Source organism: Nipponia nippon, unplaced genomic scaffold (genome assembly GCF_047370975.1).
Source record: "Nipponia nippon isolate SJK-2023a ecotype South Korea unplaced genomic scaffold, ASM4737097v1 scaffold_10, whole genome shotgun sequence".
Lineage (NCBI taxonomy): Eukaryota > Metazoa > Chordata > Aves > Pelecaniformes > Threskiornithidae > Nipponia > Nipponia nippon.
Genome location: NW_028262291.1, coordinates 1,976,486 through 1,999,045, shown reverse-complemented (window position 1 = coordinate 1,999,045; position 22,560 = coordinate 1,976,486). Strand labels below are relative to the sequence as shown.

The 22,560-nt window shown below is 58.9% G+C and overlaps 2 protein-coding genes across 5 annotated transcripts; one reads left to right on the top strand and one right to left on the bottom strand.

The window, feature by feature from the left end:
* Positions 1-554: 554 nt before the first annotated feature.
* On the bottom strand, positions 555-17,586 carry DDB1 (damage specific DNA binding protein 1). The gene is made up of 27 exons (XM_087740593.1): positions 17,453-17,586; positions 16,227-16,375; positions 15,990-16,106; positions 14,502-14,723; positions 11,036-11,150; positions 10,827-10,924; positions 9,317-9,475; positions 8,821-8,904; positions 8,525-8,641; positions 8,065-8,167; positions 7,824-7,899; positions 7,635-7,743; positions 7,279-7,457; positions 7,018-7,181; positions 6,815-6,922; positions 6,239-6,446; positions 5,943-6,038; positions 5,566-5,677; positions 4,853-4,976; positions 4,339-4,503; positions 3,840-3,934; positions 3,507-3,677; positions 2,720-2,829; positions 2,370-2,539; positions 1,928-2,030; positions 1,470-1,593; positions 555-1,302 (listed from the first exon to the last, which is right to left on the bottom strand). The coding sequence occupies exons 1-27, from the start codon at positions 17,511-17,513 to the stop codon at positions 1,219-1,221; spliced, it is 3,423 nt and encodes a 1,140-aa protein (XP_087596719.1). The 5' UTR covers positions 17,514-17,586; the 3' UTR covers positions 555-1,218.
* On the top strand, positions 17,567-22,445 carry TKFC (triokinase and FMN cyclase). 4 transcript variants are annotated; one of them, XM_087740900.1, is made up of 18 exons: positions 17,570-17,711; positions 18,223-18,413; positions 18,514-18,703; positions 18,772-18,882; positions 18,963-19,144; positions 19,252-19,330; positions 19,477-19,566; positions 19,701-19,735; positions 19,814-19,898; positions 19,973-20,062; positions 20,165-20,281; positions 20,462-20,581; positions 20,691-20,828; positions 21,060-21,166; positions 21,270-21,373; positions 21,453-21,486; positions 21,596-21,685; positions 21,787-22,033. In XM_087740900.1, the coding sequence occupies exons 2-18, from the start codon at positions 18,408-18,410 to the stop codon at positions 21,937-21,939; spliced, it is 1,731 nt and encodes a 576-aa protein (XP_087597026.1). In that variant the 5' UTR covers positions 17,570-17,711; positions 18,223-18,407; the 3' UTR covers positions 21,940-22,033. The 4 variants fall into 4 exon arrangements, with proteins under 4 accessions (XP_087597000.1, XP_087597007.1, XP_087597026.1 ...); XM_087740874.1 differs by having other exon boundaries at positions 17,567-17,711; positions 21,453-21,685; positions 21,787-22,445; XM_087740890.1 differs by having other exon boundaries at positions 17,665-17,711; positions 18,345-18,413; positions 21,453-21,685; positions 21,787-22,445.
* The last annotated feature ends 115 nt before the right edge of the window (positions 22,446-22,560 follow it).

Genomic DNA, 22,560 nt, shown 5'->3' with positions numbered 1-22,560 from the left:
TAGGTTACGCACAGAGAACTGCTGCCCACGGGGGAGCGAATCGCTCCCTCGTGCACCCACGCTGGCGCTGGTGGAGGGTGCGTCGGGAGCCAGGGGTCCCCTCAGCGCGATCCCCCTGGCAGGGAGCCCAGGCCCTGCGGGGCACCAGCAGAACTGAGCATCGTTAGTGCTAATTGATGCTTGAGGAGGACCAGCCGGAGAAGCACCCGTCTCAAAAATTCAGCCAAGGCTGTGCCTCCCCATCAGAGGCAGTCGGCATCGCCGCTCCCAACCTGCCTGCGCTGGGCGGCATCAAGAGGGGAAACGAAAATTTCTTGGAAGTCCAAGAAAAAAGCCATAAAAACGCATCTGGAAAACAGACAGCCGCAGATTGATCCGCTGAGCCTGCTGCCCCCCGCGCTGCTCTCGCCGACACCGAGCACGGGACGGCGTTTCAGCGTGGGGAATACCTCCAGAAACCGCCTTTGGCGTGGGAAGGGGGGGGGGGGGTCACTCTGGCCGGCCGAGGCCGCGGCTCCGCACGGCGGGTACCACCCCCGCAGGCGCGACGAGGAGCTCACAGACCTTTCCTCTCGGACTACTTTATTTGGTAAAACTCAGAAACCAACAACTGATTGAGCTTCCCAGAACTTCCCTCCCCGAGCGAGGCACAGATGCTGCAGAGAGAGAGGAGCGCGCCGTCCCGCTCAGCTTCGTCACCCAGATGTAAAGAAATCCTCCCCCTCCGCGCCCGCACGGCTCGCCAGCCCCCGATGACCCCTCCAGCCCTCGCCCTCGAGGCAGCTTTGCTTCCTCTTCCGAAAAAAACAAACCACAAGGAATCAAAAAGAATCAAAAACGAAACCGAAAGCAAAAAAATAAAAATAAAAATACTAAAGACAACAGTGAAGAGTGAATCCAGGCAAGGGCGTCGCGTCAGCCAAGCGCTACCGGTCGCTCACCCCAGCGAGAGCGAGCGGCGAAGCCCAGCTCTGGGGCAGCAGCCGAGTCCGCAGGATTCGTGAATCCAAGCAGGCGATGCCGTGGTGCCTGACCAACACCCCCCCAAAATCCCTAGCAAGCCGGCTCCCCTTCAGAGACTCCTTCCCCCACGTCCCCTCGGGCAAGGGCCACCACCGCTGGTGTTCAGCGCAGCCGGCCAGGGGTCCCCAAGGTGGGGAAAAGACTCCCTTGCTCTACGTGGAGGAGGAAGGTGCTAGGGAACGACCCCGAATCCTGCTAATGGATCCGGGTCAGCTCCTCCACGATCTTGATCAGGTCGTCTACGGTGGCTTCCCTCTTCATGCCGCTGCCATCATCAATCTGCAAGGACAGAAAAGGCATCAGAGCGTGGAGACAGCAGCAGATGCTGAAGAACACTCCCAAATCGTCGCCTCATAGGAAAGCATGCATTCAGGAGTTACTGGTTTACCGCAGGCCGGGTTCCTGAGCTAATTTTGAAGGGCCTAAGCTCTTATCACCCGTCTCACCTGCAAGTTTGCCACCACCTCCTGCATCTTGGGCCTGCTGATGTCCAGGAAGCTTTCAATCAGGTCACCATCAATGAATCCCGTAGCCGGTTCCGTCTTGCGTTCGGTGTGAAATGATCTCCAGGTGCCACCGTCAAGGAGCCAAATCCACACGGAGTAACACCAGCCCCGGACTATGGGTGCACACAGCGGCAGGAGGATCACCGAATTTATGCCACGTTTTTAGGGCTATCACAAAGCCAGATTCATCCTCAAACCCTGCAAGATAGACTCCTCTCTACCGCAGGCACCTTCTCTTCGAGCACAAAGCCCTGGGCACCTGGCAAACCACGCTCCCAACAGCGTCCCGACAGAAATAAACCTCCGACCCCCCACCCCGCACCTGGCTCAGCCCAGATTCACGTGCCAGCCCCCAGCGCTGACTGGCCCAGGCTCCCGACCAAACGGTGAAAGGATATAAGGAGTGCTCAATCTTGCCCACGCTCTTGATGACCTTATTCAGCCTGTTCTGCATGTCCAGGAGGAGGTTGTACCAGCTCTCCGACAGCGAGGTCACCAGTCCTGCAAAGGGTAAGATGGAGACGAAGGTTCAGGGCTCAGCCCAGGGCATCCCAGCAGCTCCCAGTAGGCAGGGATTGGCAGGCTGCTGGGACTGGAGTTGTGCTGGAAGCTGGTGCCTGGGAGGGCTGGGACAAGGAAGGAGTTTCAAAGAAAGCCAGAGCGCTTTCCTCTCCTGGAAGGAATCCAGAGGGAAAAGCCGGTTTCCGAGGGGGGTACGGCACAGAGCCTTGACTGGGGAACAGAGAAGAACGGAGAGACGAGGAAACCCCAGCCCAGGTTCAGCAGCAGGGAAGGGGACCTGTTACCCTCCCGCTCGGGCTGGGGAACCCCAACCCTTACCAATCATGCCGTTGACTGTGCCGAAGAGAACCGAGCCCTGCGTTGGCGTGGACGTCTCCCCCAGGTTCTGCATGACCAGAGACCCGTGACAGAAGACATTGACGAACTCTCCTAGGTGGGACAGCCCCACCTCCTGCAAGTGCTGGCGCTCCTCATCCGTCGTGGCCGCGCTGAAATACAAAGCGCCCTGCTAAGTCCATGCCGGGGCGACACAAAAGCTTCCCCTGCTCCCACCCTGCTGCTCCCAGCTTTCCAGCCTGACACGCGTGCCTCTGCAGCTGTAACGTGGAGGAGACCAGAAGGTCCTATCACCCCATCCCTCCCGCCACGCATTGCCACAGCCAGCTCACCTGTCCTTCTGGCACACAAACAAATTGAAAGCGTTCTCTGCTCCCAAGAAATTGTCGTCGTCCAGGATCTCCACGGCACTCATCCAGTTTGGATTAAAGTCCCGGGCAATCTGGAAGGGAACAAGAGGAGAGGCAGCGTGCACAGATGGCAGCTTCATTCCTCTTCACCCAATGCCAACATTCAGGAGCAAGGTGGGATCCCGTCTGTCCCTCTCTGTCGCAGCTGAGCGTGAAAGGCACCAAGCGCCTTCTGGAGACGGCCCCGGCCCCAGTGGCACTCGGACAATGCCAGGGTGCTCCCCGGGCAAACGCAGAGCGGCCCGTGCCAAAGCCATGCCCAGAGCCGTTCTAACAACTGACGCGCACACGCCGTCTCAGCGCTTGGTCCAGCCCCCAGCTACGCTGCCTTTGCCGACGGAGACGCAGCTACGGTCGCACTGAGCCATTCCAACTGTACAACAGGCAGTCCAGATGGCAGCTCCCCTCCCCTGGCAAGCAGCAATCAGGCACCCAAAGCCTGCTCTTCTCAAGGCTGCTGATTCACTGCCCAGTCTCCTGGAAGCGCAGGGATCCGTCCCTCCAGAAACCACAGGGATCTGTCTAAAAGCACACCCAGGTGACGCTGCTCTCATTGCACAGCCCTACAGCCTTGTCTTCAAAGGGCTAGCGAGGCGGGGTGAGCCAGGCGCCTCCTTTTATCACCTTAAACACCATTCTCCCTGCCCAGAGCAGGGCACCGCGGGCTCCCAGCATGCCTTCGACCAAGGCTATTTAACAGCATTGATACCTCCTCAAAGTTTCCTTCCATGGGCTTGTACGCAAGGAGGAGGACGGACCGCATCAGATCTCCCACAAGGATGAAGTCTCCCTTGGTCTTCAAGTAGAGCGCCATGATGTTGTTGTAATGGTTGCACTCTGTGCGCAGCTCTTTCTCTGCTGTCCACTCGTACAGGCGCACCTGAAGGAAGGGAGACAGCTCTCAGCCGGCACGGACACCCGCGCCAGCCAAAACACGTTCCCCAACAGAAACTGGGGACCTGGCTGACTTTTGCACAGCTGGAGAAGCTTCCAGCACCGAAACACGCTCCCCAAACAAGTCAGGGTCTTGCGAGAGCCCTACCGTGCTGTTGATGCTGGCTAACAGCTTCCCATTGAACTCCACCATGGAATACACAGCTCCCTTGACCTCCTTCTCAGCCAGGCTCTGCAGCTTCCCTGGAATAAATCCAGGCACCGCCCGGTTATTTGTCCTGCACTCCCAAGGGTGCCAAGCCCAGACAAGCTGCTCTAAACATTGCTCTCCCTAGAAACTGTCTCAGAGGATCCGTGGGCAAGTAACACAGGAGTGATGTGACAGCAGGGGTGGATGTGCCGCAAACAAATCCCAGAATCCAGTTCTGGCGAGGGATTCTTGGGCTTCTCTGGGAGATGGGGGGAAAGGGAACACGCTGTGATGGCCTGCAGCAGAGTAACAGCACCTATAGATCCCGTCTGTGGGCAGCTGACAGAAAAACCTCTCTGCCTGCTACTGGGATGTGAGCTCTCTCAGGCCTGAGGAGCTCATCTCTGATCTCCCTCAAGCAGCTGGACTCGGCCAGGTGAGAAGAACTCGCTCTTACCGTCAGAGTAGTGGAAGACAACGATGCGGCCCTGTTTGGGCTCTGCCTCCTCGGGATATACCATGGCGGTGCCCACGATGAAGTAGGTGTTTGGATCCTTGCCAAGCTTGCAGGAGACCAAGCTGAGGGCGTACTCGTTTTGCAGAAACTGGTGAGCATGAAGCACTGTGCAAAGAGGGAAAGGCAGAAACAACTGGGTCCCCCGGGCCGCGGCAGGCAGTACCTCCACGTGTGGGTAGAGCAGCTGAAAACTTAAGACATGTCCAAGATGGCTGCCTGGAAATCCCCTCTCCTATTCCCCACCACCACCTTGTGCCATCAAAAAATGACTATGCCTTAATCCTATGCCCTGTGGCTGATGCTGCTTTAGAAAAAAACGCTTTGGCTGATGGAAACGTGCAAGATCACAGATCTTCACAAGTCTGTGAAGATCACAAGTCTCAGCCACACGCTGATGGGCTTGTCCTGGAGGAGAAAACTGGACTAGGGTACGGCCAGCATTTGGGACTGGTACCTTCGAAGGTGTGCTGGTCTATGATGAGCAGGTTGTGCACCTCCACCTCCTCTCCGAAGGACGTCTCGTGCGGTGCCGTGCTGCTGGAGAACAGCTTGCTGGTGCTGACGCTGCTGGACAGGGCCTAGGACACAGGAATACCAGTCACATCCTTGTGCTACTCGGCACGTCCTCACGCTGCTCCACGCGGGCTGAGGCAACTGGGAACCAGAAGGAGTGGGAGAGAAGGCGAAGCAAGGAGTTCCCTGGACCCGAGTAAAGGGACACGCTCCCTGCGCCAGCAGAGATGTGTGACGTGGGTGGCAGAGGCAGCACTGCTGAGCAGCAGCATTAATAGAAGAGTTTATGCGGTGCTGTGGCTTCCACCAGAGCTACTGCCTAACGGGGACTTGTGCCTGCATCCCTGGGAGAAGGAAACCACTTGAGACTGAACAAAAGCCTGTACGGGAGACTGACGGAGCAGCACGCAAACCCAAAGGTGATCTGACAGAACGCTGAGCATGCCAAGGCTGCCAGAGAGCAGCACAGAGAGCCCTTCTCACCACCACGGAGAGATCTTACCACCCCATCTCCTCCCAGGCTGCCAAGGGAGAGCTCGCACTCCGAGCTTTGGAAGAGAAGATTGTCAAGGAAAATCTGCATCACGGTTTGGCCCGAGGAACTACGATACCCAGAGCCCAGAGCTCAGGGACGATCTAGCAGCTACCCCTCACCTGGGTGCTGGCGCTGGGTCTGAGCGCAGTGGTGCCCCCGCTGGCATCCTGCACCTCGATACGACTCGAGAGCACGCCGAAACACTGCGATACCTCTTGGTAGCAGATCTTCCTGCAGGACAAAGAGCTGTGTGGGCAGGAGAGCCAGGACGGGCCACTCCAAGGAGAGCACAAAGGCTCTGGAAGGAAGAGGCAGAGCTGCTCACTTGCTCAGACCGCTCTCGGCACAAGCTACCAATTCAGTCTGCGTGCTAACTGAGCCCACAACGGGAACGCTGACTGCGAAGTCTCCCCCCGACCTTGTCCCACGTAGCAAGGCACAGGCCCTCGAGCCAGGCTCCCTCAAAAGGCAGGATCTCTCCCACTGCTCAGCTCACCTGGGCGATTCGTAGAGGGGAACCGTGCGGATGTGCAGCTTCTGGATCTCGTCAATGGTGCCGATTGTCAGGGTGCTGTTATTGGCCAACGCCAAGCTGTATTGGAAAAAAAAAAAAACCAAAACCAAACCATGAGCAATGGTGCTTATAAGGTGGGTGGCACAGCAAAAAACTTCCTCTCCTCCACACCCCTCAAAACTGCTGGTCCCAGGATCCCCTTTGCTGGCCCCAGGGTCCCCTTTGCTGAGTCCAAACCTCGCCCACCCCGTGTCACACAGGGCAAGGTGCAGGCTGACCTGTCGGGATACCCATCCGAGTTGAGGGGACACATGTAGTTCACCTCCTTCAGGTTGACGTTGGAGAAGACCAGCTTGTGGTTACTGCTGTAGATGACGGTGGGGCGGTCAGAGCAGGCAAAGACGTTGGTGGTGGACAGAGAGCGGAAAGTCCTCAGGACGGTGGGCTGGGTGCCAAGGGTGACTTTCTTTCGGTCACTCAGCAAGCCTGCAGAAAAGGAGCACCGGTGTTGGGAGCTGCTGCAACGGAGCTCGCAAGAGCAGGACGGCAGAGTGCAACGCGGCTGCAACACCTTGGGAAGAAACGAGCGCGGGTAAATGCATCCTGCTGTCGGCACAGGGCAGCAAAGGAATGGATGTGAGCATCCATCTCCTTTCTCCAGACTCCGCTGGAGAAATCCACCAGCTCCCAGTGCCCCCAGCCGGTCCCACCTGAGCACGACCCCGTCATGGGGAGAAAGCAAGAAAAAGAGAGATCTCTCCAGAAGGATAAAAGGAAGCATGTCAAGCAAGTAAGAGGGCATGAGTCCAGCCACCCTCTCCAGCAGCCCGCTCGGTGCTAGGCCCTGTAGTCACCTGTCTCGAGGCTGAGCCCGAAGTAGAAGAGAGCTCCGTCCCCCAGGGCACACAGAAGGTAATGGCTGCTCTCGAAGGTCGTCATCAGGATGGAGCGAGGGATAATTTCTGCAGGGAGCAGGAGAAGAGAAGGCTGATGTCACTCCCAACTCGGGCAGGTCAGTGACTGCTGCCACCACCCAGCAGCCCCAGGAGAGCCCTACCTCCTCCCAGCATCTCTTTGTGCAGCAGTTCAAACGAAGGCAGCTTTAGGATGCGGGCAGAGATGTCAGTCCAGAGCCCGATGGCACACAGTGGGGACATGCCGTTAGTGTCCCCCAAAGGGGTGATGTCCAGGCAGGCAACTTCATGCTCCATTTCTGTGCAGCTGGCAAGAAGGAGGAAGCAGACAGCGGTGTCAGTCTTGAGAAGACAGACAGCAGAGGCTGCGAGCCTTTGGGCCAGGATGAGAGACGTGCACCCACCTGATCTGCCTGAGCTCCTGGGGCCGGATCTCCAGGTAGTACAGGGCTCGTCCCACAGCCACCACTACCTGGTTACTGTTACAGGAAGCCACGCTGATGTTCTTTCCGTTGGGCTCTTTCCACTCGCTCACCAGGGCTTTGGGCTCCTGACTAACCAGTCTCACAGAGGCAGAGGTGATCTGGGGAGAGAGAGAGAACGCCTCTGCTCAGAGCCAGAACACCACCTCCCTTCTGACGTCGGCCCAGGGAAGGACTGCAAACCCTGCCCCTGATAAGCAGGGCAGATCTAGGTTAGCCCCACAATCAGTAAGGGCTGTAGGGTCACCATATCTGCATTTTCCTAGAGCTGACATTACCTGGATCAATTGCTGATGTGCCACATTGCCGCAGAAGAAAGTCTGCTGATCATCCACAAACCCTGTGAGCTCCGTCTCTTCTACTTCTTCTCCATTTAACATAAGAACCCTGAACAGGAAAGGGAATGCCTGTTATATCACGCTCCAACATGTGGCTGAGAGCCTGGCTCAGCATTAACCCCACCCTACCTGGTCTGGCCAACAAAGGACAGCACCAACGTATTGTCCGTTTCACGATGAGAGTCCGACCTCAGGGGCCACAAGCCTGCGACAAAGAGAGGCCACATTTGCTCAGAGTGAATATTCCAAAAGCTGGTGGGTGGCAAGCCCCCTGCCCCACACCCCAACCTCCGTCTGCGCACACGATGTCCCCCCACCGGGCCCTCTCAGGCCGCGGGTTGTATTTGACAGCACTGAACAGCTCACGCACCTTTAATCCCCGGCAAGTCAATGCTGGCGTGCTCATGAATCCCAATGCCGTTCCGGATGATCCGCAGTGAACCCTCTTTAAATGCGCCCGAGCACGTGACCAGCTGGAGATAAAACAGATGATCTTTACCAACCACAGCTGGGAAGCTTCCCCACTCCTCCTTGTAGCGATGGGTTCAGGGGAAGATGGGATACCCATCTTCTCCACTTCTCAGGAAGTTTTTCAGCACCTGATCCTTCCCCATTGCACAAAGGCAACCCCTTCCTCATGCAAGAATTAGCGTCCCCACTCACACCACTCTTCAGTGTAAGACCTCAATACCATCCCTGCAGCTAGATAAGACTTTGAGATCCTCCAATAAATGGTTTGTAGTCTTTTCCTTCCATGGACAACCCACACATACATTTGGCCGGCCCAGACATCCCCAGCACTGAGAAAAGAAAAGCAGAATCAATGTTACCTGCCCTTGGCCTTGTCTTTCCAGGTCTACCACACACATGTCGACGATGGGACCGAGGTTGGTGAAGGTCTCCATAGCCACTACATAGGAGCCCTGCTCGTTGCTGTCCACGTTGAGCTGTGAATAAACACAATCATCGGCTTTCAACAAGTGAGACCGAGCAAGTGGAAAGGGTGTAGGGCAGGCAAGAAGAAAGGAAAATTTATCCAAGCACAGCTCTCGAGGCCATGATGAAATAAATACGTACAAAATCCTGTCTGAACACACAACTAAGCCAGAAGAGAGCTGCCACGTACCTTCACAAGCTGGGAATCCCCAAGCCGAGAACCGACAAACACAACTCCATTGTCCAGGTAGGTCAAGCACTCTGCGATGGATGTCTGGGAATTGAGAAGACGCAGATGAACCAGCACTAGCCTGAAAAGGACCCTGTCGCACCCCGCACGCACCACATCTGAGCTGCAGCCCAACAGGAAGACCCTGGGCACAGGAGGGGAATTTAGTCCCTTTACAAAATGCACAGAAAGTCCAAACTTCTCTCAGGAACAGCACACAAGCACTAGGCAAGAACCCGGGAAGATGATGTAAACTTTCAAGTGCCGAGATAGGGAATTGCCCAGCAGCCGACAGTTCAGACCTGTGACAACTGCGAAACTTCACCCCACCCCGGGCTCCAAAAGAGAGGCCGTTCCTGCCACTCAGTCCTCAGCGGAGCATTTCCAGCCTGCAGAGCCTCCCAGCCCCGCAGTGAGAAGCGACAGGGAGAGCAGACGCGACGTGGCCGAGTCCTACCTCGCCGAGCAGTTCCACGCGCAGGTCCTTCAAGGTGACAGTGCCATCCATCTGTTCTTCCTTCTCCAGGAGCAGCATGAAGAGGCGTCCTTCCATGTCCCCCAGCAAGTAACGGGACCCATTGGGATCCACACGGTTGTGGCACACAATCGTACTTTGCTGCACGCAAAGGAGGAGGGAATTTTTAGGAACCCGTTGAAACGGCCCCAAACAGGCATCTAGCAAGGACCACCTCTGGACACGCCAGAAGGGAACAATCACATCCACAGCGCACCAGCTGCTGGCTGTAACCACGGCAGAGTCCCACACCTCCTGCGTGGAGGGAGAGGGCTGGATTCGCCCTCCAATAAACCATATCAGCGAGCACAACCAGAATCTGTGGTCAAACGGTCACTAGGAACCACCTCACGTTCCTAAACGTCGCTAGCTTGTTCACAGCCCAGGAAAGATGCCATCAGAAAGGCCGTTTTCCTAACGCTGAGCCTTCCACAGATGCAGGGATGCTATCTGGGACCTGCAGAGCTCCAAGCTGCATCTCTGGACCCAAGCTCCGCAGACGTTTTGCTCTGTTGGTGGATGCTGCCTGGCCTCCTGTCAACATATTTGGTTTTGGGCTGAAAATCCTGATCTTGCAGATCTTTATTGTATGCAAACATCCCACTGGCCCTGAGTATAGACGCGCCTGCACTCTGCTTGCAGGTCAAGGCCCAGATCTGTTCATCAGCAGAGCACAGGCAACTTGCTCTGCCTGCTCCAATATAACAGAGCCTCAGCAGCAGTCTGAGAGCCTGTAGGCATTTGGGCAACAATATTAGTATCTCTTTACCCAAGATTTATAGCTCTTTTATAGCCTGTCGTTATTTTCAGCTTAAAAGGACCTTTTGATCATAGCTCAAGCCCTCTTTCAGCCCCGAGCGGCACCTCAGCCGTGCCATTTGTGCTTCCTGCACCATTTAAATGTGGGAACTGTCCCGTCTGTCCGACAAAAAACACAAACTCAACTTCTGTCACAAACTCTAGAAGTCTTTTTTTTTTTTCCTTTGAACAAGTACCCCAATCATACACCGGTGGACTCAAGTCTCCAAGGGGCTCATTCATATCTTTTGCTGCCTGAAATGAAACCAGGCTCTGGCCTGGACCCGTGCCCAAACCATGCACTACCTCCTAATTAATCCCTTTCTCTGGGGCCTGAACAAGATTTCAGCTTTACTGCACCATTTCCAAGCACTCCGCAGAGAGCAGAGCCACACGCTGCACTGCAAGCACACACTGCCACCTGTACAAGGTTCACGTACGTCCCTCAGTCCCCGAAAACACAGACCGGGGATCGCGTGAAACACTCACACTCGCCAAACCGCTGGGAGTAAGTAGCCCTGTTAGACTACACCCGGAGACAAGAGTTTAAATTCTTGACTACAAGTAGCCCAATAGCCCACCAGCACTCTGAGAGTCGCCTGGGAATGGAAGAATTGCATGGCAACGCGTTTCTAGATCTCAGTAGTCAACTCACCTTGATGATAGGTGGAGCTATAGCTAGATATTTGTCACCGTTGTGATAGGTGATAGACTCCTGCCCAATGATGATCGCGCCTCCAAAAGGCTCTGGCACTGTGCAGGGAAAAAGGCAAATGTCTTATTAGAAAACCTGTGCAGCAGGACTGAGGCATTCAGCCCTGAGAAAGAAACGGGAGGGAAGATCTTTTACAAAGAAGGACCAACCTGCGATGACCATGGAGGCTTCAGCCTCTACGTTCTCCTGTTTCCAAGGACCTTTGTTAAACTCCTTCTCGCGCAGGGACACCTCGTACGTCTTGACGTGGCGCCCCTGAGGGTCCTGCAAGAGAAGCCACAAACGATGACGTACACCGATGATGGCCTCACGTACACAGCAACGGAGGCTCCAGAAGCAGAGCCGGCTAGGAACCTGCGAAGCAAGGAGACTCCACCTCATCTCCTGCAAGAGCACCGTCACCAACGATCTGCTGAGGCTTCCCACCCTGCCCACCTCCTCGTCAGTCTCCCTCAAACCGCACACGTGTCTGAACATACACACGCTAACGTTCTCCCCAGCTTTAGCCATATGTTGAACAACCTTTGAATAAATCCCTGTGCCAAAAAAGACTGAAAACTATTTTTGCATTTTTAGACAAGCGATTTTCTGGGACTCATATTCATCTGACGCAAAGCTCTACAAATCTGGGCATGAGTGGCACTACGCAATATCGCCACCGCCTCCAGCTCCAGCAAGGCGTTCAGGAATTCAGCTCTGCTGTGGCGGCGCAGGTGCCAGAGCAGCTGAGCTCCCATCTCGATGCTCCTCAAGCCTTTCAGCCTGGTTTCCTGAGGAAACATAATCTGCTTGCCGAATAATCCCCCGGCGGCTCTGCCATTCCAGTAATTCCTAGCCCAGTGGGTAAGTTTAACCAAACCTGACGCACACAGACGTCTCCGAGGCAGTGAGTCCACGCAGGCTTCACCAAAATACAGGGTGGGTGGAGGAGAGGCCCCCAAATCAGCACCCCGCAACAGGAAAGGTGGTCTGTGCTAACAAGCGCTTGGGAACCCACATGGGGAAAAGACGTCTGAGCACCCAAAGCACAGAGAGGGCTTTGAACATAACCCACTGATCAACTTCACGTCGCAAAAGCTGAGACAAGGCTCTAAATCACAGGGAGCCAGGCTTCCTTAGTCACATTGTTCACAGAACTACTTAAGAAGAGCTGTTCATCTTTTTTGTTATGCCTTGCCACTTTCCAGATGTGAGTAAAAGCGTTTTTTCCCTCCCTGTAGCCGTCAGCTCTGTAAACAAACACTCGCAGGGAAGGTGGGCACCTCCTGGCTCACCCCACGCAGCCTCTGCCGCTTGGCAAACACCCTCACCGACGGTGCTCCCGAGCCCGAGGTCCTGGCGAGAGCCAGCGGTGCAGCACCGAGGGAAGCAAAGAGCAGTACTGGCTGACAGAGAAGGGGAAGCCAGGAGGAGCAATAGCTCTGTGGGGAGGAAAAAGTTGAAGTGGGGCTGTTAAAATGGCAGAGGAGTCATTAATGAAACTTTTTGACATTTCTAGACCTTTTCACTCCACGCCACAGCAGCTCTCATGCCTTTTTTTACTTTTATGAACTTCCCCTTTTGTGGTATCTTCCTCCGGTTTCAGAACTACACAAAAACTCTCTCAGACACTGCTCTTCTATTCAGTCCAAATCCTGTGATAATGATTAATAAATTGAGAAGGAATCAAAGCAGCAGCTTGGAAACGTTCCCCTCTCCACACACAAGCAAGTCAGACACCCAGGGAGCGAAACAAAGCCAGAGTTTTACGTAAGGCCTAATGAGTCAGACAAAACTTACATCTCGCTTCTGCTGCAAGGATAAAATTCATATTAAGCGTGTTAGACATGGAGCAAGCTACTAATTTGCTCTTTATTCACATAATACCTGTTTATAACGAACGAACCGTTAACAGATTTGCTCTGATTTAATCTGTAAGCATGTCAGAGCTCCAGATGGGAGCTTTTTTATTTGCTGACTACACGGGGTGACCAAGCTCCTCCTTTACGATGCTTTTAAGCACCGAGTGGAAACTGGCACACTCCTGCCCAAATCCTGACACCGAGTTTAAGAATTTGTCCAAATCAGCACCCCGTGACGGTGCTGCCTGAGTTTCCCCACCCCTCTCTGCCTCAGTTTCCCCATCACGCAACAGCAACGGCACTGATCAAACCACGGGTACGCTCAGCACTCTTCAGAGCAGCACACGGCCGCTGCTAGGCTTCCTGCCTTTGGGGAAGTCACCCAGGCAGCGAGTGAAAACCAGAAATCCACAATAAGCCAGCCACCCTTAGTGTGTATTTCTAGAGAAAAGACTGGCTACGAGCTTCCCTTCTGACACCGGGTTTTAAAGGCAGTGCGGCTGCGCGGGATAAAAATACGGTCCCCACATACACTCCCCAGTCACACAGAAACAAGGTGGCCACGTGTTGTGAAAGCGTGCACGACGCAGCCCTGCGGGTCACGCTCCACTCTGTTGTACAAGGGATCACGACTCTCTTCTCCCCTAAGCAGGAGAAGAACGGCAGTGCTTTTTGTAAGAAAACAGTGCTTGTTCCTACGCATTAGCGGAAAATCCTTTGCTTTTTCAGGTAGAGCCTCTTAACCAACCCCCTCCCTGTTTTCTTCCTTTTTTGCGCCCACCGTTAAATCATCACGCAAGCGTCTGCGAGGTGGGAAGGATACACGACGGCTGGGGACACCTCCCAGCAAGGCTAAAGGGAGCACACTGACATTTAGGTGACGAGGGAGAGCACCAGTTACCCACAGGGCAGGGGAAGAGCACTGTCCTGACACGGGGGAATCCGGGCTGCCCTCCCAACCCCTAGTTACGTGACGACAAAGTGATTTCTGACCCGTGCCTTTACTCAGTAACTCGTAGGAGGGTTCAACAGCACCCAGATAGGGAAAAATCAAGTCACTGCTGCCACGTGGTTAGTGGCTCTTATAAGTTTGCCGCCAAGAACTATGCCGAAGCTGAATTCATTTCACAGCAGATCCTATGCGCTGCCATCCCAGGAACCTTCAGCTAGGCCCAGGCTAGCCCAGAATTTGACAAAGCAAAGATAATCCCTCACCCAGGCAGCACAGCAAAGGCTCTTTGGTTCAAAATAAGCGTTTAGAGAAGGGCCTATAAACACTGCCTCTGTGAGGACCCAGGCGATAGGAGAGGTTACGGCCCCTCTTTACACTCCTGGAGCGGCCTCCCAAATACCAAACGACATATTGCCTTTTTTTTTTAAGGGGAAGGCCCAAGTCTCACAGCAGTGCCTATAGGAAACAACTGACTCGGGCTCTAATCCACCTGCTCAGCACCTGCTGGAAAGACCCATGCTCTCCTCCCGAGTGTTTAACACGGAAACGGGCCCATCCGAAGCATCAGCTGCCCAGCTCTCCTGTGGGAGAGCATGGCTTCCTCTCTCCAAGAAATGGAAAAAAGCAGCACAGAGGAACACGGACTTCCCTCGGCTATGCAATGAGCCTGCAGGAGCCAGAACGGTCTCTCGCTCTGTCCAAAGCACTGCTTTCCATTGGCTCCAGAACACCGCTGCTGCTTCGAGCGCTTTGGAGACCTTGGCTGGTGCCCCAGCAATCTCCAGCACCCTCTGCCTGAGTCACCAATCGAGAACAAGGTACCTGGTAGACGAAGCAGATGGTGGGAGCCTGACAGCCATAGAGAAACTTCACATCGATGACTTGGAGCTCTTCCAGGCGGATGTTAAAAGCCTTTAACTCCTTGTTCTCCCGGTCCAGGGGAATGACCTTGAAGAGGCCATCGTAGAGCCGCAGGCCGATCATTCGGCACTCCGGGTCAATGATGCCAATTATGCCGGTCTCCGAGGGACGACCGATGCGATCCTGAGCGAAAGAACCATGGACAGGGGAAGAGAAAGGGCGATTAGCATTAGAAAAAGATCCCCCCCGTGGGACTTGCGAATAGCAGGGGCAAGAGTTACCACCCTTCGACTGAAAAAGGACTCCCTGCACACCTCCCAGCAGGCTTTAAAATACCATCTGGGAAGCCAAAGGCAATTCAGGCTTCTCCTGCCTGAAGCAGCAGGTCCTTTCCACCCAAGAGCCTGGCAGAACTCCCACAGCACACATTTTCTCTCTCCCGGGAACCGGGTGCTCCAGGAGCAGACCCTGCAACCGGTTTTCTAATCCCAGCTCTCTATAGAATGACCTCAGAGAAGCCATATCACTGTCCTGCGCCTCTGCTTTCTATCGCTGACGGAGAGCGATGCTCTCCGCTGCTGTGAAGTGCTTTGATATCCACGACCGAAAAATTACCCTCCAGAAATCCAGCCCTGTTATCAGCCTCCACAGACCCCTCAGCATTACTCGGCGGGGGCTGATATCAGCATCTCCATATGTCACAAGGCAGAACCGTGGCACGGGAAGATTAAGCGCTTTTCCCCCAAACACGCTAACATGTTACTGACAGGACATGCCCACCTACAGCTCCTGCCTGTAACCCCCTGCTCAGCTCCGCCAACAGTAAGTCAGTGGAAGCTCAGCGCCTGGAAACAGATGGAAGATATTTTGGCTTGACAGCTGATGAAAATCATTTGGCTAATGACTAACCAAAAGCCAAAGAGACATGTGGATTTCTGACCTGCTCAAAAAGCGTGATTTTAATCCACATAAAACAGAACAACAGAGAACATCTGCAATTATTAACAATGTTGTATGGCCACGATGGCAAGAGTAACTTCAGCAGCCATGCTTCTGGTATGCAGCGTGTAGAGACCGGCCATGAAATACCAGAGGAGTCATTTCCCAGGGAAAATTCTGCCTTACATTGAGTTTTGAGCGGTAATTCTCTTTATGGTAGGAGGTATTGGTATTGGTATCTCAAATTAACCTTGTTATTCTGCAAACTACCCCGAGAACACAGCTGTAGCCGTGTCCTCAGTCGCTGAGCCCGAGACTGACTCACTGCAGAATAAAAACCTCTGGAAATACCGGTGGCAGCAGGTGAACCATACCAGAGTCAGTGGTAGGCAAAGAATCATCAATAAAAGGCAGAAACCCATCACCTCGGTGCACTCTCATCACCGGCAAAGTAAAACCATCCCTAAGGAAGGGAATTCGCCTCGCTGGAGGTGCTGCAGCTTCACTCACCTGCACGTTGCCATGGGCACGGGTTATAATATCAATGCTGTCCCCGTTCTGCTTGTACTCGAGGATGCAGGCGTTATACTTGGCCGTCAGGATGAACAACAAATCCTTGCTCTCCCCCTGCGAAAGCAGAGCGGCGGTGTGCCTTCAGGAGGGTGCCAGAGCCGGCGGCCCCGGTGTGCCCGCGCCTGCCCTCCCCAGCTGGCGGGCAGCCCGCTCCCCTCCCCGCAGTGCACCCACCTTGGGGCGGAAGAGCTCCATGACGGCGATCTTGCCGTACATCCCCACCTCCTTGACGGGCCGCAGCCCCTCCGCCGTCACCACATAGATCTCCAGTCGCGTATTCTTGGCGATCAGCAGATTCAAATCCTCCGCCGAGGTGAAGTGTCCTGGAAAACGGCGAGAAGAAATCACTGTTGAGCCGCAAAGAAGCGACGAGGTGGCACCTTGGGGTGCTCTCACTGAACTGCATGCAGGAGGCTGCTGATCCTGGGGAGTCTGGCCTGCAGCCCCACAGCCTCAGACCAAGCACCAGCCTCCCTGCAGCACCCCGCGAGCCATGGCACCCCGAAACCCCAGCCCCTTCCTTCCTCCCACAACACCTGGCCCCCTCAGCGACTGCCTTCCCTGAGCTCTGACTTCTCACCTTTCCTCAGGGAACCTCATTCCCGGGGGCCCTTTCCACCACACCCCCTCTCCAGAGTACACCGCAACACCCCAAAACACCTTGCAATAAGGCAAGACACAGAAACAGGCATCACCACCGCCTCTCCCCACAGCACCCCAATCCTCTGCTGCTCTCTAACCGCCCCTCAAGAGCCCCACTTCACCCCAGACACCAAAACCCCACTGAGCTCTCAGAAACCTCAAGCCCGGCCCAGATCCCCCAGAAACCCCCCCCAGCATCCCCAGTGCAACCCCTGTACCCCCCACCACCTCCATGAACCTCAACGTGCCCCCACAGCACCCCCCACAACCCTCAAGACACCCCCAGCTTCCTCAGTGCTCCACAGCACCCCACCAAACCTTAAGGCCCCCCCGGCTTCCCCCGGTACCCCCCAACACGCCTATAAACCTCAGGGCACCCCCAGGGCCCCTCAGTGCCCCCCCAGCCCCCCCACACCTCAGGACACCCCAAGGCACCACAGTGCACTCACCGCCACCCCACAGACCTCAGGGAACCCCCTGGCTCCCCCGCAGTGCCCCACACACACCCCCAGTGTCCAACAGCCCCCCCAGGGGCCTCAGGACCCCCCCAAGGGCCTCAGGACCCCCCAGCTCCGCGGTGCCCCGCTGACCCCCAAGAACCTCAATGTCCCTCCAGCCCCCCAGGCACCTCCGTGCCCACCAAGCCCCTCAGTGTCCCGCAGTGCCCCCCCGCCCCGTCACCCCCAAGGCCGCACAGGCCCCGCCGCCGCGACCGTTAGGCCGAGGGTCCTGGCATCGCCTCCCCCCTCCACCGGTACCTGTGACGCAGCCGTTCACGGCTGTCGGCTTCTGCGCCGTTACGACGTAGTTGTAGGACATGGCGGCGGCGGGCGGGGGTCGGTAGGCCGGAGCGGGACCGGGGCTGGACGCAACGCGCACCGGGAGCGGGGCCTGGCGCGGCCTCTCCGCCGCCGCCACCGCCCCTTCCGCCCGCCGCCGCCGGGACGTCAGCGGAAGGGGCCGTGCGGGGCCGCTCTAGGCCGCTGGGAGGACCCGGAGGAGCAGACGAGAGGGCAGGTGGGGATGCTCGGGGGTCCCTGCTGCGGGGGGGGGGGATCTCCATTTGGGGGTGCACCGCTGGACCCCCCCACCCCGAGAAGGGTCTCCGCTGAGGAAGGGGTGCATCCACCCAGGTCCCACGGTGGGAGGTGGTCCCTGATGGTGGGGTGCACCCACCCTGGTTCCCCCCCACCCCAGGAGGGGGTCCCTGCTGGGGGGGTGCACCCACCCCAAGAACAGTGTCCCCTCTTGCCCCCCACCCCAGGATGGGGTCCCTGCTCGGGGGGTGCTCCCACCTTGGTCCCCCCCACCCCAGGAGGGGGGTCCCTGTTTGCAGGGAATGCCCCCATCTTAGTCCCCCCCCACCCCAGGATGGGGTCCCTGCTTACAGGGTGCACCCACCCTCCTCCCCCACCCCATGAGGGGGTCCCTGCAGTGGGGGCTGTCCCACCCCAGTCCCCCCCCCGACACCCCAGGAGGGGGTCCGCATTTGGGGATGACACTGAACCCAGCTCCTCGCTCTGAACAGGCAACCCCATATCCCAGCCCGTCCCCCTCCTGCCGTCCCCGCGGGACCCCTGGCTGGGACGGGGGCCTGTCCCTGCCGGCGGCGGACCTTGCCCTCCTTCAGCCCTCGCTGCCTCCCGACAGAATTTGGACTCGGAGCTGACGGCTGCGCGGGATCCTCCGCTGTGTCCCCACCGTGCCGCCGGCATGGAGGTGAGCCCGGGGCGGCGGGGAGCCCCCTGCTCCCCCCCACCCCCGTGGGGTTGGGGTGCCATCCCCGTGCCCTGCCACCGTCACCCCTTTGTGCCACCAGGTCCCCAAGAAGCTGGTGAACTCTGTGGCGAGCTGCGCCGATGACGCGCTGGCGGGGCTGGTGGCCTGCAATCCCGGCCTCCGGCTCCTGCAGGGACACCGGGTGGTCCTGCGTGCCGACTTGGTGGCCATCCAGGGCCGGGTGGCCCTGCTCTCCGGGGGGGGCTCTGGCCATGAGCCCGCCCACGCAGGTGAGCCCCCCACCACCGCGGGCTGGCTGCCCCCGGCACGGCCCCGAGCACCCTGTCCCACTCCACAGGGTACATCGGGAAGGGCATGCTGACCGGCGTGGTGGCCGGCGCCGTCTTCACCTCTCCGGCCGTGGGCAGCATCCTGGCGGCCATCCGGGCGGTGACGCAGGCTGGCGCAGGTAGGGTGGCACGGCGGGGCGCGGGTCGGGGCTTCACCCCCTGCCGTGGCTTCACCCCTCACCTTGCCGTCCCCCCACAGCTGGGACCCTCCTGATCGTGAAGAATTACACCGGGGACCGGCTCAACTTCGGGCTGGCGCTGGAGCGGGCGCGGGCGGAGGGGGCTGACGTGCACATGGTGGTGGTAGGGGACGACAGCGCCTTTGCTGCCCCGAAGAAAGCTGGCCGCCGCGGGCTGTGCGGCACGGTCCTCATACACAAGGTGCGTAGGGTGCTGCTGATGCCCAGGGCCCCACCGCATCCCTGTGGGGATGTGGGATTTTGGGGAATGGGGCCCAGCGGTCCCTCACCCACTGCTGCCCTTTGCAGGTGGCAGGGGCCCTGGCCGAGGCAGGGGCGAGCTTGAACGAGATCGTCGAGAAGGTGTCGGTGGCTGCCAAAGCCATGGGTACGCACACGGGGCTCCTTGCTGCCCTGTGGGGACCCCCAGGGGTGCTGTGCCTTGGCCCCCAGCCCTGTACCCCCATCCCTCTTGGCAGTTTGCCCTCAGGGGCAAATCCCTTAGGCTTAACCCCATCTTCCCTCCCCACGCAGGTACCCTGGGTCTCAGCCTGTCCCCCTGCAGCGTCCCGGGCTCCAAGCCCACCTTCCAGCTGGCTGACGATGAGATGGAGCTGGGCCTGGGTGAGGAGCTGCCTTCCTGTGTCCCCGCCATTGCCCCAGCAGGGGCTGTGTCCCCCCCGTCCCCCCCGTGGGGCAGGCATCGCCCGGTGCGGGAGGTGCCCGCAGCACGGGGTGATGCCACCCCATCTCCGCAGGGATCCACGGCGAGGCGGGCGTGCGCAGGATGAAGGTGAGTGGGGCCCTGCCGTCCCGCCCCCACCTCCCACTCCCCCCAGCTCTGCCCTCACAGCCCCCCTGTGCCCCCCAGGTGCTGCTGGCGGACGAGGCGGTGGAGACGATGCTGGCACACATGACGGACCCCTCCAATGCCTCCCGCCTGCTCCTGAGCCCCGGTGAGCCCCCCTGGCCCTCCGTGGACCCCCCAGACCCCCTGGGTGGGGGTCTCATTCTGCTCCGTACCCTGCAGGAGCCTCTGTGGTGCTGGTGGTGAACAACCTGGGTGGGCTGTCCTGCCTGGAGCTGGGCATCGTGGCTGGTGCGGCCGTGCGCCGTCTGGGTGAGTGCAGAGGGGGTCTTGGGGCACTATTCCCTGCCTCTGGCCCTTCTCCTCCTTCCTGCAACCCCCTCCTCACTCACGGCGCCCCCGCTGTGCCCGCAGAGAGCCGAGGCGTCCACGTTGCCCGGGCTTTGGTGGGTTCCTTCATGACGGCACTGGAGATGGCCGGGGTCTCCCTCACCCTCATGCTGGTGGATGAGGAGCTCGTGGGGCTGATCGGTGAGTGCCCACCAGTGGGGATGCGGCACGGGGACAGCCAGGACACCAGGGCAGCGAGGTGTCCCGAGGTGCTGGCTGCCTGGCTGCCTGTGCAGGCAGCGCTGCCGGACATTTTGGCAAGGATCCGGCAGGGTTCTGCTGAGCTGGCACTCACTTCTTTCTCACCTCTTGCTGCTCCAGATGCCAAGACCACAGCCATGGCTTGGCCCAACCTGGCCGCGGCACCTGCCACGAGCAAGAGACAGGAGGTGCCGGCACCGAAGGAGGGACCAGGGACCGCGCAGCATGAGACCAGCACGGGTACGGGCAGCCGCAGGGAGCTCGAGTCCCCCAGGCGCTGTCACCTCCCCGTGCCTCGGTTTCCCTGTCTCCCCCGGGGACGGGCAGGGGTGACGTCTCCTCCGCCCAGGGCCTGACGCAGTGCGGGTGCAGCGGATCCTGGAGCGAGTGTGCAGCACCCTGCTTGACATGCAGGACAAGCTCAACGAGCTGGACCGCTCAGCGGGTGACGGGGACTGCGGCCACACGCACGCCCGGGCTGCCCGAGGTGGGTGCTGGCACCCTGGGGAGTGCCATCGGCAGGGGACTTGTGGGGAGAGGGCACCCCAGCCATCCCCTCCCAGGAGCAGGGGCTTCCCGGGGCTGTTCCTTCTCAGGGAGCAGGGAAGCCCAAGCTGCCCTGGGTCCTCGGCTGCCCCCAGGGGAGGTGGGGGTCCCCAGGACCCCGTGGGTCAGCCGAGGGAAGCATCCCAGCCCGTTCTCACCTCCATCCCTGCAGCCATCCGGGAGTGGGTGCGTGCCCGGCCGCCACCGGCAGCCCCGGCCCAGCTCCTCTCCGCCTTGGCCGACCTGCTGCTGGAGAAGATGGGTGGCTCCTCTGGTGCGGTGAGCGCGGGGTGAGAGGAAGGGGCGTGGGTCTGGTTTGTCACCCCGTGGGACCCTGGCTGTGCCACCACCGCGGGCGGTGACGGGGATGGTGTCCCGGCAGCTCTACGGGCTGTTCCTGACGGCAGCTGCCCGGCCCCTGCTCAACCGCAACGACCTCCCGACGTGGGCTGACGCCATGGATGCCGGCATCGAAGCCATGCAGCGGTGAGTGCCGCAGGCTGCGGGACCCCCAGAACCCCCAGTCCCTCTGCAGGACCCTGACCACCCCCTGCACCCCACGCAGGTACGGAGGAGCTGCGCCGGGGGACAGGACCATGGTGAGTGCTGGCATCCCAAGGGACGGGGAGCAGAGCCACCCCACTGCCCGCGAGCCGCAGGGGCTACCGGCCTGGCCGCAGCCCTGGCTCTTAGCCCCGTCTTTCCCAGCTGGACTCGCTGTGCGCTGCGGCGCAGGCTCTGCACGCCCTGCGCAGCCCCGGTGCCGACCTGCTGCCGGTGTTGGCTGCCGCCGTGGAGGTATGAGGCAGGCAGACCCAGAGCTGGGCTGGCAGGGGACGGGGTGGGAATCACCGGCTGTCCCGTCCGCGTCCCGAGCGCATCCCATTTTTCCCCGGCAGAGCGCGGAGGCCGCGGCGGAGGCCACCAGGCAGATGGAGGCCGGGGCGGGCAGAGCCAGCTACATCAGCTCGGCTCAGCTGCTGCAGCCCGACCCCGGGGCAGTGGCGGTGGCGGCCGTGCTGCGGGCAGTGCTGGAGGGGCTGCGGAGCTGAGGCATGGCCAGCCCACCCCCCAGAGCTCCGGCGGTGACGGGGGATTTGGCAGCACGCCCCACATACCCCCAATAAACCTTTGTGGTCCCCCTAATCTGGCCCAGAGCATCCATCCCCGTAAAAGGGACGGGATGGTGGGGATGCACCCGGTTCATCCAGGACATGTCCCCAAGCGAAGGGGGACAGGAGCAGAGATCCAGCTGGGTCCTGTGCTCCAGCATGAGCACGACTGCTAGGGAGGAAGGAAGCTTCTGGGCCAGCCATGAGCCCTCCCCAGCGGGTGCTGAGAGGGGAAACCACAGGGCTCACATGGCTCCAGGCACGGGGCCTGGAGGAAGCCCTGGAAAAAGCACAGGGGATGGGACACAGCCTTCCCTGGAGCACGGGGTGGCTCCGAGCTGGGGCCAGGGCGTGGGGTGAGCAGGGGGACCGGCCAGTGTGCGCCCAGGCTGCCAGGGGAGGTGGTGGAGGGGAAGGTAGGAGCCAGCGCTGACAAGCCAGGCCCTCAGAGGGGACCCCGCCCCCAGGCAGCATGGCTGGGCTCAGCCAGCACCGGGATCTGCTCCCTGGGCACCCACCTCTCCCACCCCAGCTGCTGGGGTCCCCCTTGTCCCCAAGGAC

Excerpts from the sequence above, each read along its gene's own strand:
- DDB1 (XM_087740593.1), bottom strand. The coding sequence starts at position 17,513 with ATGTCCTACAACTACGTCGTAACGGCGCAGAAGCCGACAGCCGTGAAC. Across the intron at positions 16,376-17,452 it reads CGTGAACGGCTGCGTCACAG|GACACTTCACCTCGGCGGAG; the intron begins GTACCGGTGGAG and ends GCCGTTTTCCAG. Across the intron at positions 7,182-7,278 it reads CAGGAGCTCAGGCAGATCAG|CTGCACAGAAATGGAGCATG; the intron begins GTGGGTGCACGT and ends CCTTCTTGCCAG.
- TKFC (XM_087740874.1), top strand. Across the intron at positions 18,883-18,962 it reads GGTGACGCAGGCTGGCGCAG|CTGGGACCCTCCTGATCGTG; the intron begins GTAGGGTGGCAC and ends GTCCCCCCACAG. Across the intron at positions 21,374-21,452 it reads GGCATCGAAGCCATGCAGCG|GTACGGAGGAGCTGCGCCGG; the intron begins GTGAGTGCCGCA and ends CACCCCACGCAG.